This window comes from Belonocnema kinseyi, chromosome 5, assembly GCF_010883055.1.
Source record: "Belonocnema kinseyi isolate 2016_QV_RU_SX_M_011 chromosome 5, B_treatae_v1, whole genome shotgun sequence".
Lineage (NCBI taxonomy): Eukaryota > Metazoa > Arthropoda > Insecta > Hymenoptera > Cynipidae > Belonocnema > Belonocnema kinseyi.
In genome coordinates this window covers 145,755,510-145,769,897 of record NC_046661.1, presented here as the reverse complement: position 1 = coordinate 145,769,897, position 14,388 = coordinate 145,755,510, and the positions used below count along the sequence as shown (strand labels likewise).

Genomic DNA, 14,388 nt, shown 5'->3' with positions numbered 1-14,388 from the left:
ATTTGGTCCAAAATCTCACAACCGATTAGCGGCTGCTCACTTGGACCACGCAGATGCCCACCGCAGGTAGTAACGATTTAACTCCAGTCCTAACTCTTGACAAGTGTCAATGAGCCGTGCGGAAGGAGGGGAACGGGAAAGGAAGCGAGAACAAAGAGTGAAGAACGATTAGCGAACCGACCGAACCACGGGGGGGGTGAAGCGGAATGGAACGAATGGAACGAACACCCCCCACCCCTTCCTCTCCAGTAGTCGCACGCAACTCTCAGTCTCAGTGTCTGTCAAAACCTTCTCGAAGGCATTATTACTGAATCACTCGCAACACTCGTAGCGAGAATGTAAGAGGAATTTCAGCGCTAATTCAGTCGTTGTGCGTCATTTTAGTGTGTTGGTAATACTTTCGATTGACTTCACAATATTTGGAATTCATCCAAGAAACGATACAATATTGATCGATCGCTCTTTTGGTTCTACTTTTGAGTGTCCTGGCAGCAAAATTGATTCAGGAATATTAAATCTACAGAGGAGTTTGGTGATAGTTGTGTGGATGTTAAAACATATTTTAAAAATTGTGCCCGTGTTGAAATTCAATCTCGTTAATCGTATGATGAACGCAACAACGGGCCATGATGAGATTTACATGACAACGGTTAGTACCACTTTTTTTATTTATGTCAGGTGATGTAAATATTTTCATTGCGTTTTCTGTTTATATTTACTTTCCGAGTTTCGACTCGCGTGACGTTTCTCTAACCCAATTACGTCATCCGGTGTTAGGTATTTCCTGTTACTACTCGTTCCAACAAATTTCGGTTTGTTTTCTCGGTTTTCTTCTGAACAAGGGGAAGAATAAACGGAATTTGCTTTATTTTTCTCAATATTATTATCGTAAAAAATATGTTCCAAGTTAGTCTAGACAGTGTTATATGTGTGTAGGATATAAAAAAGTGGGGTTAATCAATGAATAAAATTAGAAAGCTGGAAAATGTCATCTAACCTCCAACTTTCTTTAGCGATTCCTACAACCAAAATCTTTAATTCCATGTCACTTTTTTGTGTTCTTCTCAAATATACTATTGGCTATATTAACTTTTTATATATTTTTATTCTTAAAACTAAAGCAATGTGAATAAAATCCGTTTTTGTGTTATACCTGCCAAGGGGAAAACAAATCGAATTTTTTTTGAACGAGTAGTACGTGAAAATATGCTAAGGAATTTTCCATATTTATTGGGGAATAGCAATCTAGGCATATTTTATGCTCTCAAATTCTTTCTGTGACCGCAAATTGGGAAAAAATAATTTAAAAAAAAACAATACGTTATAAACAAATGAGAAATTTACTAGTTTTTAAAGAATGCGCTCGTTTTATTTGCATAATCAGCTAAGCATCTCTTGTCGATGATTTTTTGCTATGATAATTTACAAATTTACAAGAATTATCAATTATTTTCATCATTGCTTTAATTTCGGCAGTTTTACATTGTAAGTAAGTTATTTTTAAATATTTATGAAAATAAATTTTTTTCTTTTTACAGTTTTATTCTTTTCTTCATTTGCAATAGATTTATTTATCTAAAAAAATCAAGATTCAATGTTTAAGTTGAAAATTCTCTTTTTTGGGGGGTTAAAAATTCACTTTTTTATCCGAAAATCTAAAGATTTTATTGGAAATTCAACTGATTGATTGAAAATGAACTTTTTTGTTGAAAATTTAACAGCATTGTAGAAAATTCGTTTCTAATTTCTGGAGATCTCATTTTTTTTAGTTCTAGCTTCATAAATTTAGTGAAAAATCAATTTTTTTGTTAAAAATTCATTCTTTAAACTGAAAAATTAATAATTTTAGTGAAAATTCAACTTCTTCATTGAAAATAAACTTTTCCGATGAAATTGCACATTTTGGTGTTGAAAATTTAAATATTTTGTAGAAAATTCGCACAATATTTCGAATTTGTTTTCAAAAATGTTCATTTTTATATTTCTCCACATATTTACTAATAAATTACTAATAAACAAATAGAGAAGTCACAAGCTCTTCAGAATTTCATGCATTTTAATTTTTTTTTAAATCCGACGAAAATTGAAGGCTCTGGACGTTTTTTAACGAAAAATGTGTTGGAAGAATTATTAATTATTTTAACAATTTTTATTTAAAAACTTTAGAAATTGTCTATTTTTCGAAGAATAAGTTCCAGGTTTTCAACCAAATCAACTAAGAATATCTTAACGGTGACTTTTTGTCATGATAATTTGCAAATACACAATATTTATTAATTATTAAAACAATTTTCATGCAAAAATTCCGACATTGGCTATTTTTGAACGAATAAACAAAAACAAAAAATGAGCATATTCATGGAAAAATAGTCTAAACTCTGAATTTGTTTATGAATATTGTTTAACCAATTACAAATTATTTTCCGATTGGAAAGTGTCATAGCGAAAGGTTATCGCAAAGATATTCTTAGTTAAATCAGTATGTTTATCTCGCATGATAATGTAATTCAAGTCGTATTAAATCTTTCTGTCTTTTTCCTTTTGTAAGAAATTATTTACAAATCTAATATAGTTTTTTTTAAATATCAAGTTTAATTGTTACTTTCATTGATTATAATATTATTTAGTTTACAATCCGCAATTACAAAATATTTCACTTTCAAGATCTTCATTTTATTTCGTACATTTTTAATTTAAATAATTATAAACTCCATTTTTGAAGAGTTGAAAGCGTTTGAAATTGAAAATTTTCAATTCAATTACTGTTTTAGTTTTCATTTTGGAAATTTTTTAATAAAGAAAAGACGTTTAAGAGATATTTAGAAGTTTTAAAAAGATTCAAAGCTAATTCAAATCTTGAAATGATTTCAAATAATTTAAAACAAAATGAAACTTCTTAAGAATCATGAAATGTTTTATAAGAATATACCAATTTTCTCAAGATACCTAAGAAAATTTAAAACTATTTTTTATTTTGAAAATTTCATTTTAAGATAATATTTACAAAGTTGGAAAGAATATCTGGAAGATTTTAAGGCAATTTTTTTAATTTTGCAGAATTTTTTCGAAAATATCCGAAAAATTTTTTAAAATAATTATAAATTCTAAGGTATTACAATTTTTTTAATAACATGTAGATTTTCGACAATTTAAATAACAAAGTTAAATTTCTACAAAAAGACGACTTTCCCACAAATTGCATGAATTTTCAAACAAATATTTTAATTTTTTAATAAATAATATCAATTTTCATCCCAAAAATATGTAATTTTAAAAAAAATTTAAAAAAATTCCTTTTAATCCAAAGAAAAAACAAGTTTTTAATTAAATAGTTCCTTTTTCTATAAAAGATTATCGTTTACAGGGTCTACTATTAAATATTTAATAAAGAATTGATCTTTTTTGAATAAAATGTTCATTATTTGGCTCAAAATTGAATTATTTTATAGAAAATTCCTCTTTTTTACTCGAAAAATCATATTTAATACATTTAAAAGTTTGCAAGAAATTTGACAAATATTTTATAAATTAAGCAATTTTGTAATGGTTTAGAATTAGGAATTTTATTAATTCGAAATTTTTCAATTTGCGAATTGGAAATTGTCAGAAATTTTATAATTTTAGGAATTTTTTAACTCGAATATTTTTTTCGGGAATTTTTCAGCCTCGAGAATTTTCTAAATATGTTTCAAAATGATTTGCTACTTAAAAGTTTTTTTCGATTCTGCAAAATAAAAAAAAAATCTTTAAAATCTTGCAAAGCCTTTTCCAATAATTTTAGATTTTTTTTTAAATATTCGTTTTAAATACATTTAGCAGAATAAAAATGATTGAAACTTGCCCTATAAATTTGTTATTCTCTTCCAGTGTTTTTTTTTACAATTTCGGATATCGTGAAATGATTTGAAATATTTTTAAATATTCTCTTAAACTGAATTTTTCAGAATAAGAAATTATTTTGATACTGAATTTTACATTGTCGGATATTTTATAATTTAACTAATAATTTGCTTAACTTTAAAATTCGGTAAATTTTAAATTCTTTGCAGTTTTGTATTACGAATATTTTTATTTTTCAGTCATCACCTGAAAATATCGAAAAAAATCTGGAACATTTTAATGCAATTTATTTAATTTTGAAATATTTTTGTTACATTTTAGGAAAAATTCGAGTCAGTTTTGAAAAATATTTTAACGTTTTGGCACATTTAGGCGCCGCTATTAGTAGATGTTAAATATTTTTTCTTTAAATATAAATTACATTTAGAATAAATTAATGTAAAGATTTATAAAAACTTGAACAAAACTTTCTCTTACTTTTTTTTTGAAATGTTCGTAAATTAAAAAAATTGTACGACACAATTTCAAAATCAGTTGTAAATGTAAATTTTTTTAAATTATGCAATACAAATTACAATGTTTATGGAAAGATTTATGATCTCCAGTTACCTTGGCCTTCATGAAAGTATTAAAATTACGAACGTAAGAGTTTCTTTGAACATATCTTACTAAGTAGAAATAGTCATTACATCAATAACTTAACACTTTTTAAAAAATGTATATGTGATGAATAATTTTAAGCTAATTTATTTTCATGAAATTTCAAATGATATCTACATATTTTAATGGATTTTTACGATTTCTATACATTTCAAGGTATATTAACGATTCAAGGTCTTCACACATTTCCAGAGACCTTCAGGGAACGAATCAAATTTTATTCCACGACATTTTCACGGATTTGAACAGTTTCAAAGTATATGAAAGATTAGAAAAATTTCGAAGGATTTAGAAAATTTGAAATTATTTTTAAAGGTTTCGTTTCAAACAATTTTAGAGCTCTTAACATTAAAAATGTTTTGTTATGGATTCAAAAATAACTAAATCCTTTTCAAAATAATAAGCAAATGGTAGATGTTTTAAAGATTTTGAAAAAAAAGAAACTTTTTAAGCATTTTGAAAGACTCAAAAAGCATAACAAAAGTTATCAAGATTCCTGGGATAATTAAAAAAAAATTTATTACGAAAAAATAACTTTATAGCAATATTTAAAACGTTTTTAAAGCATTTCAAAAATTCTGAAAAAAAATGTGGAATGTTTTTGGCAGTTTTTTCAATGTTACAAGATTTATCAAGAGTTTTAGGAAAGATATTTATAATTTTTGAAATAATTTCAAACCTACTTTAAAATTTGAAAAGATTTCAGTAATATTTAAATAAAATGTAGATTTTTGAAAGGTTTCAAAATAATAATAATAAAAGTTGAATTGTTTATTGTGAATAAATGAATGTAAAGAGAAGTTTTGAACTCATTTCAAAGGATTCCCAAAGTTTCCGAAAAAGAGTTAGAGAATATTTTAAAATATTTTAAAACGTTTGAAGACTTCCGAAATTTACAAATAAGGCACTGGAAGAGAATAACAAATTCATCGGAAAAGTTTCAATAATTTTTATTCTGCTAAATTTATTTAAAAAGAATATTAAAAAAGATTTCTGAAATTGTTTGAAAAAGGGTCTGCAAGATTTTAAAGAAAGTTTTTTATTTTGCAGACTTTAAACAATTTTTAAGTTCCAAAACATTTTGAAACATATTTAGAAGTTCATAAAAAATTTCAAAAATAAATTTGATGTTTTATTTTGAAAAATTATATTTTAGAGAAAAGTTAAGAAAAAATTTCAAACTATAAACATGCCGACAATTTAAAATTCGCAAATGGAAAAATTCTGAAATAATAAAATTCGCAAATTAAAAATTTTCGAATTAATGAAATTCTTAATTTTAAACTATTAAAAAATTGCTTGAATAATGAATGAATATTAAAATAAAAAATAGGTTCAATAAATTACTTCATTTTTAACATTTTTCACATTTGTTTAACATGGCTGCTTTTTTTATTAGTTCATCAACAAAATTTGAAGGTTTTAAGCGAATATTGTTGTTAATTTGGAAGATTATCCGAAATCCAAGAATCTTACCAATTTTAATTGACGGGAATTAATTAAAAATCTTAAAAGATGATTTTTATACAAAACAGTTAATTTATTATAAAATAGTTAAAATTTGTACAGAATTGTTAAATTTCCAAGCTAAGCAGATCAATTTTCTATAAAATAGTTGAATTTTCAACACAATAGTTGAATTTTTATTTTACAAAAAAATGTTAACAACAAAAAATATATGAGAGTCTTCAATAAAAAAATTAATTTTCCACTAAAAAGACAAACTTTAGAGAAAATAAATAAATTTTCAACAAAATATTTAAAATTTAAACTGAGAAGGGTAAATTAAAAAAAAATATATTAAATTATCAACTATAGAAATACATTTTTTGTTTTAATCAACCAAAAACTGGATAGGTTCAATTTTTAGTGTAAAAAATTAATTTTCAACTGAAAAAAAACAAATTTTCAGCCAAAGTTATAAATTAAAATTTAAGATGAAAAATCACCCGAAAAAATTGTTTTTCAACAAAGTAGTTCAATTTTTAAACAAAACAGGTGCATCCTCAACCAAAAAAGATTTTTAATTTTCAATCAGTTTCATTTTTATCCAAAAATGATAAAATTTCTACCAAAAGCAATGAATTTATAACAGAAAAAAAATTAATTTTCAAGAAAAAAAGACGAATTTTGAACCACATAATTCTAGTTTGAGCCAAATAATATATATTTTAGTTAAAAAAGGTACATTCTTTGCCAAATATTTAATAGTAGACCCTTAGAAAATCATCTTTTTGTTTAGAAATAAATGTATGTGATTGAAAAATAAACGTTTTGTTGAAAATTAATCTTTTTTTTGAGATTCATAATTTTAATTCAAAATTCATATCAATTTAACAATCCTATTCTTGGCTGAAATTTTATATTTTTTGAATGAAAATTCAATTATTAGGTTAAAGATTGTTATTATTTATTAAAAAATTAAAAAATCGTTTTGAAAATTCATGTAATTTGTGGAAAATTCGTGTTTTTGTAGAAATTTAATCTTATTGGTTAAAAATTTATCTTTTTGGTAGATATAAAATTCAACTATTCCAGTTTATGATTCATTATTTTAGTTGAAAACTTATCAGTTTGGTTGAAAGTTAATTCTTTCAACTTAAAATTTAACCGTTCCACTTTGAGTTGATAATTGAGCTTTTCTAGTTTAAAAAGTCACAATGTTATTGTAAATTTTATATTTTTAAATTTTGTATTTATTTATTCCGTTAAAAATTTACGTATTTTGTTTTTAAAAAATCAACTTTTCTGAAGAAAATCGACATTTTTATCAGAAAATGATTTTTTCTTTTAAACTTTATCTCATTGTTTACAAATTCTTCTTCAAGAAGACCAAATATTTAATAGTAGACTCTGTAAACGAAAATAGTGAACTTTAAATAAAAAATAGTTAATAAAACAAAAAATGGTTGGATTATTAACAAGTTCTGAATAATTGATTTAAAAGACGATTCTGAATCTGTTTAAAATTAAAAATTTTAATTCGAAAGCCTTATTTTCTCACTAAATTTAAACCTCCGATTGAAATTTTATAAACTATTTTCAAATTTGATAATAATTTTATCACTGTAAAATTGCCTTTTTGTTGAAAATTCAACTGTCTTCCAAAAAATGTAATTATTTGGTTGAAGTTTCGTTTTTTGTTTGTGTGAAAATTCGACCATTTGGTTGAAAAGTTTCATATATAATATTTGAATTTGAAATTTATTTTTCCATTGGTTGACTGAACAATTTCTACCGATTCGTTCACTTGTTTTTATAACTTGAATATCTTGTTTACAGCCTGAACTGATCACCAAGCACGGTTATATAGCGGAAACTCATCACGTCTGGACTGAGGATGGGTACCGTCTAGAGTTGCACCGGGTACTCTCACGAAATCAGGATAACGATAAAATAAAAAATCCGAAACTCAGGGACCCGAACTGCAATATAGAATCGGAAAAAGTACCATTGGAGGGGCCATTCTCAAAGAAACGGATTTCCAAACGACCACCTATTCTCGTCAATCATGGCCTCCTTTCCAGTTCGGCGGATTGGGTGCTTTTGGGTCCACAGAAAGCTCTTGGTAAAATATTATTCTTATTATCAAATAAACATAAACAGTATTTTTTTTAATTGATTTATATTTAGTTTATTCTTTCAATATTTTAAACACATTTTAGTTGTCGTTTCAAGTCCAAAAGATAAATTTGCAAACCAAAGAAATGAATTTTTAACTAAAATGATGAATCTTCCAAGCAAAAATATTAATTTTTAATACAAAAATTTGCAGTTAGAAAAGTAAATTTTAAACTTAAAAAAAGAATTTTCAGCGAAATGAATTAATTTTCAACTAAAAATACAAATTTTAAACTAAAAATATGAATTTTTTACCAATTGGTATAATATTATTATTATTAAAGAAACGCTTATAAACAGGGCTTCCACAGTCTATTTTTTATATTTATATTTATTATATGTTTTTTTTTTTTAATTTTAAACACTTTTTATTTGTGATTTTAAATTTAAAAGATAAATTTTCAAACCAAAGAAATGAATTTTTAACTAAAATGATGAATCTTCAAGCAAAAATATTAATTTTTAATAAAAAAATTTGCAGTTAGAAAAGTAAATTTTAAACTTAAAAACAGAGTTTTCAGCGAAATGAATTAATTTTCAACTAAAAATACAAATTTTAAACTAAAAATATGAATTTTTTACCAATTGGTATAATATTATTATTATTAAAGAAACGCTTATAAACAGGGCTTCCACAGTCTATTTTTTATATTTATATTTAGTATATGTTTTTTTTTTTTTTAATTTTAAACACTTTTTATTTGTGGTTTTAAATTTAAAAGATAAATTTTCAAACCAAAGAAATGAATTTTTAACTAAAATGATGAATCTTCAAGCAAAAATATTAATTTTTAATAAAAAAAATTTGCAGTTAGAAAAGTAAATTTTAAACTTAAAAACAGAGTTTTCAGCGAAATGAATTAATTTTCAACTAAAAATACAAATTTTAAACTAAAAATATGAATTTTTTACCAATTGGTATAATATTATTATTATTAAAGAAACGCTTATAAACAGGGCTTCCACAGTCTATTTTTTATATTTATATTTAGTATATGTTTTTTTTTTAATTTTAAAAACTTTTTATTTGTGGTTTTAAATTTAAAAATAATAAAACGAGTTTTCAGCGAAATTAATTAATTTTCAATTGAAAATACAAATTTTTAGCCAAAAATATAAATTTTTTTATTAAATATTGGAATCTTTCAACCCAAAAGGTAAATTTTCTATTAAAAGGAAAACGAACTTTTAACCAAAAAATGGTTTTAACCAAAGAAAAGAATGATTAAATTAATAATAATTATTATTATTATTAGAAAAGTGGATATTAAAAAAAAACTAATTTACAACAAAATCGTTATCTACTCTAAAGAAAAATAATTATATAATAAAATTCTATGAAAAGAGAAACGAATTTTTAACCATAAAATTGTTTCAGTCAAAGAAATGAATTATTAAGAAAAAATAGAATTGTTACATTTTCTACAAAACAAAACACTTTTTTAACGAAAAAGATTATATTTCCGTTAAAAAATGACAATTTTCCACAAGAAATAGAATAGTTAAATTGAATTTTCCACTAAAATGATCAATCTTAAACTGAAACAAATTTAATTTATGACCAAATACATGAATTTTCAATTAAAAAGATACATTTTCTACTAAAAAAACACTTAGATTTTCAGTTCGTAAAATAAATTTTCAACCAAAGAAATTAATTTTTAACTAGAAAGACTCATTTTCAACAAAGGACATGAATTCTCATTAAAAAAAGATAATTTTCAACCAAATTTAGAATTTTTAAATCGTTAGAAAAGATAATATATAAAAAAAAAAGAATTTTCAAAAAAAGGTTTTTTTTCAACCAAAGACATGATTTTTTAAACAAAAATATAAGAATTACATTTTCAGTTAAACCAATAAATTTAAAGGAACTGAATTCTTAAGAAAATAATTCAATTTTAAAATAAAAGATTAATTTTTTTTACCAAAAACGATACAGTTTGAATAAAATATATCAATTTTCAACTTAAAAAAGGTAAAATTACTTTTAAAAAAATCTAGAATTTTTAAATTTGCAACGAGTTTTCAGCGAAATTTATTAATTTTCAACTAAAAATATGAATTTTTGACTAAACAGTAGAATATTCAACCCAAAAGTTAAATTTTCTATTTAAAAAAAATACGAATTTTTAACCAAATAATTGTTGAAAGTTATAAAAAAATTATAATTCTATTAAAAAATGTCAATTACCCACAAAAAAATGGAATAGTTAAATTGAATTTTCAACTAAAATGATAAATCTAAAACTGGAAAAAAATTTAATTTATAACCAAATGCATGAATTCTCAATTAAAAAGATAAATTTTCTGGCAAAAAAATACTTAAATTTTCAGTTCGTAAAGTTTATTTTCAACCAAATATAGGTTTATTAAATCGTTAGAAACTTAAATACATATTAAAAAAAAAATTTCAACAAAAATATAAGAATTAAATTCTTATTAACAAAAAAATGAATTGTCAACAAAATAATGCAATTTTAAACCCAAAAGATGAATTTTCTACCACAAAAGATACAGATTCAATAAAATATATAACTTTTCAACTAAAAAAGAGAAATTTACTAACAAAAACTATATAAGTTAAATTTGCAGATAGAAAATTTTATTTTAAATTTAAAAAAAAACGAATTTTCAGCGAAATTAATTAATTTTCAACTAAAAATATAAATTTTTAACTAAATAGTGGAATCTTTCAACCCAAAAAATAAATTTTCTATTAAAAAAAAAAACGAATTTTTAACCAAAAAATTGTTTCAACCAAAGAAATGAATTATGAAGAAAAAATAGAATTGTTACATTTTCTAGAAAACAAAACACTTTTTTAACGAAAAATATTATATTTCTATTTAAAAACTTCTATTTTCCACAAAAAATGGAATCGTTAAATTGAATATTCAACTGAAAAAAATGTCATTATTAACCAAATCCATGAATTCTCAAATAAAAAGATAAATTTTCTGCCACAAAAATACTTGAATTTTCAGTTTGTAAAATAGCTTTTTAACCAAAGACATTAATTTTCTACCAAAAAAGGTTCTTTTTTAACAAACCAGTTCTGTTTTATTTAAAAAAAAAATAATAATAATAATTTTTAACCATAAATAGAAGAATTCTATTTTTACTTAAAACAATCAATTTTCACCCAAAATATAAATTTTCAACTAAAAAAGGTAAATTTACAAACCGCAACAAGAATACTTAAATCTACAGTTAAAAAAATGAAATTTTAAACAGCGCAAAAAGACGTGTTTTAAACAAAATTAATTAATTTTAAATTATTTGTAAACCCAAAGATAATTTTTCTCTATATAAAAAAATATATAAACAAAACAGTTAATTTTTAAACGAAAAAGATTAGATATCTATAAAAAAAAGGTACATTTTCCACTAAAAATGGAATATTTAAATTGAATATTCAACTAAAAAAATTAATTTTCTACCAAATGAAAATACTTAATTTTGTCAGTTAGTATAATAAATTTTCGACCAAAAAAGAAACGAATTCCCAACAAAATGGTTAAAGTTTCAACTACAGAAATTAATTTTTAACCAAACAGATGAATTTTTAAAACGATCATCCTGGTTTAATTCTAAAATATTCAATTTTTAACCCATTCAATTGAAAATTTTTTATTAAAAAGCGAACAATTTTGGAATATTTAGCAATATTTAATTGTTCATTTATAAATCAAACCTTATATTTACAATTTTTTAGTTTGTAAGTGAAACTGTGGAATTTTCATGTAAAAAGTACAATTAAAGAATTATTAATTAAAAAATTTAACTTCTAATTTAAAAAGTGTTCAATTTTAAAGAATATTTAAAAATTTCAAATGTTTAATTCTGTCAACTTAAAATTTGATTTTAATGATATCATTTTAAACATTTACAAATTAATTTGTTAATTTTTAATTTCAGAGCATTGAAAATAATAGCGTGGATTTTAATTTTGCAGTTTAATGGAATTTAATTTAAAATTGTTCAGCTTTAAAAAACTCGATTTTTTAATTTCAATGACAGTGCATTTTTTTCAAACCGTCCTAGGACGATAAAGTGCACTTTTTCGACTCCTTTGTCCCCTTTTTGCACAATATAATATCCTAAACATTTATATTAATATAAAATAATAATGTAAATGTAATATAAATAATATTAAAATTTATAATCAATATTTTTTCCCGCAGCTTATCTTCTGGTTGATCAGGGTTATGATGTTTGGCTGGTAAACGTAAGAGGGAACAGTTATTCCCAATTTCACAAAAAATGGAACGTCAAGGACAGAGAATTTTGGGACTTCAGGTAAAACAAAAATTTCCAATTTTATAAACTGTTATTTCGAAAACTGGCGCTAAAGATTTAAACTTTCAAAAAACGGTCGAGTATTCAATTTTTTGAAAGAAAAGAAGAATTTTTAACAAAATATATACATTTTTAACCAAATAGTTCAATTTTCAAGCCAGAAGATTAATTTTCTGCCAAAAAAGAAATTTTTTAAAAGGAAATTATATCATTTTTCACATAAATATTTTGAACAATTAATCGAATTTTAGTATTAAATTTCATTTGATTCATTTTTAGTTTATATTTTTCCGCTTCTAGATTTTTTAAACTTAATTTTAGTTTGTTAAATTTAAATTTTCATTGAGAATTAATTTTCACTAAAAATTTCTTTTCTACAAAATGGTTTATTTTTGTATCAAATAGTTGAATTTTATATCAAATTTAGTTAAAATTCGTCTATTTTGGCAGAAAATGAACCTTTTGCTGAATTCAACTGTATCTGATGTAAAATTAAAATCTATTTTTTGGTGCCAATAAATTATTATAATAATAATTTTAGTTGAAAGTTAATTTTCTTCTTGAAAAATCATATTTCTGGGTTGAACATTTTTTCTGTAGCTAGAAATTTCATAATTTTCGTGGAAATCTAATATTTTTATAGGAAGTTTAGTTTTTTTTTTAAATTCAAATATTGTTTTAAAAATTCACGTATTTTGCTGAAAATTCCCCTTTTTTTGGGAGAAACTTATTTTTCCTGGTTGAAAATTAATTTTTTTGGTGTGTTAAAATTTATCTATTTTGGCAGGAATTTCATCTTTCTTGTTAAAAATGAAGGTATTTGGTTTCAAATTCAAATATTTTTCCAAAATAAAATTTTTTTGTTAGTCTTTTTTGGTAGAATTTGACTTTTTTAAATTTGAAATTAAAGTATTTATTTTGGTTGAAATATTTAAGTTAAAATTTATATTTTTAATCGAAAATTTAACTGTTTTGTTAAACATTCGTCTGTTTATAGCGAATGTTCGTTCTTTTGGTTTTGTTAAAGTTTAATATTTTTTATTTAAATATTCGACCATTCGGTTGAAAATTCTTCTTTGTAGATTAAAAATTTAACAATTTGGTTGAAAATAAGTTTGCTTTATCAACCATTTAGTTGAAAGTTCTACTTCGTAGGTTGAAAATTCAACAATATCTTAAACTGTTTGCCAAAAAATATAATTATTTGGTTGAATATTTGAATTTCTTTGTAGATTAAAAATTCCAAAATTTGTTAAAAATCAACTATTTTGTTAAAATTTTAATTAGTTTCTTAAAGATGTAACTAATTTTCTCGAAAATTTAATGCTTTTTTTGAAAATTCATCAATTTATTAAAAAGTTAACTATTTTATTTAATAATTGAGGATTTTTTTGGAAAATATAACTAATTGGACCAAAAAATCAACTGTTTTATCGAAAATTTGACCTTCAAAATTAGAAATTCATCATTTATTGTTGAAAAAAAAACTACCAAATTTATTTTTCTGGTTGAAAATGCAACTCTCTGGTTGAAGTTTAATTTTATTTGTTTGAAAATTCGACCATTAGGTTGAAATTTTTTCTTTGTAGGTTTCAAATTAAACAATTTGTTGAACATTTAATTAATTGGGTCAACAATTTTATTACAAATTTATCCATTTGGATAAAATTCAACCATTTGGTTAAAAATTCCACTATTCTGTTAAAAAAGTAACTATTTGCTAAAAAATTTAATTAAAAACTATTAAAAACTATTTAATTAAAAAATTTGAGGATTTTTTGGAAAATATAACTAATTGGACCAAAAAATCAACTGTTATCGAAAATTTGGTCTTCTAAATTAGAAATTCATCATTTATTTAAAAAAAAAAAACTACCAAATTTATTTTTCTGGTTGAAAATGCAACTCTCTGGTTGAAGTTTAATTTTATTTGTTTGAAAATTCGACCATTAGGTTGAAATTTTT

At 22.8% G+C, this 14,388-nt stretch overlaps 1 protein-coding gene across 1 annotated transcript in view; it reads left to right on the top strand.

Annotated features, from left to right (window-relative positions):
* The first annotated feature begins 269 nt into the window (after positions 1–269).
* Positions 270–14,388, top strand: part of LOC117172917 (lipase 3-like) — a 37,211-nt gene continuing 23,092 nt past the window's right edge. Inside the window, exons 1-3 of the mRNA XM_033361210.1 lie at positions 270–649; positions 7,783–8,068; positions 12,309–12,423. Coding sequence (XP_033217101.1) covers positions 548–649; positions 7,783–8,068; positions 12,309–12,423 — 503 coding nt within the window. The 5' untranslated portion in view covers positions 270–547. The remainder of the gene's footprint in view (positions 650–7,782; positions 8,069–12,308; positions 12,424–14,388) is intronic.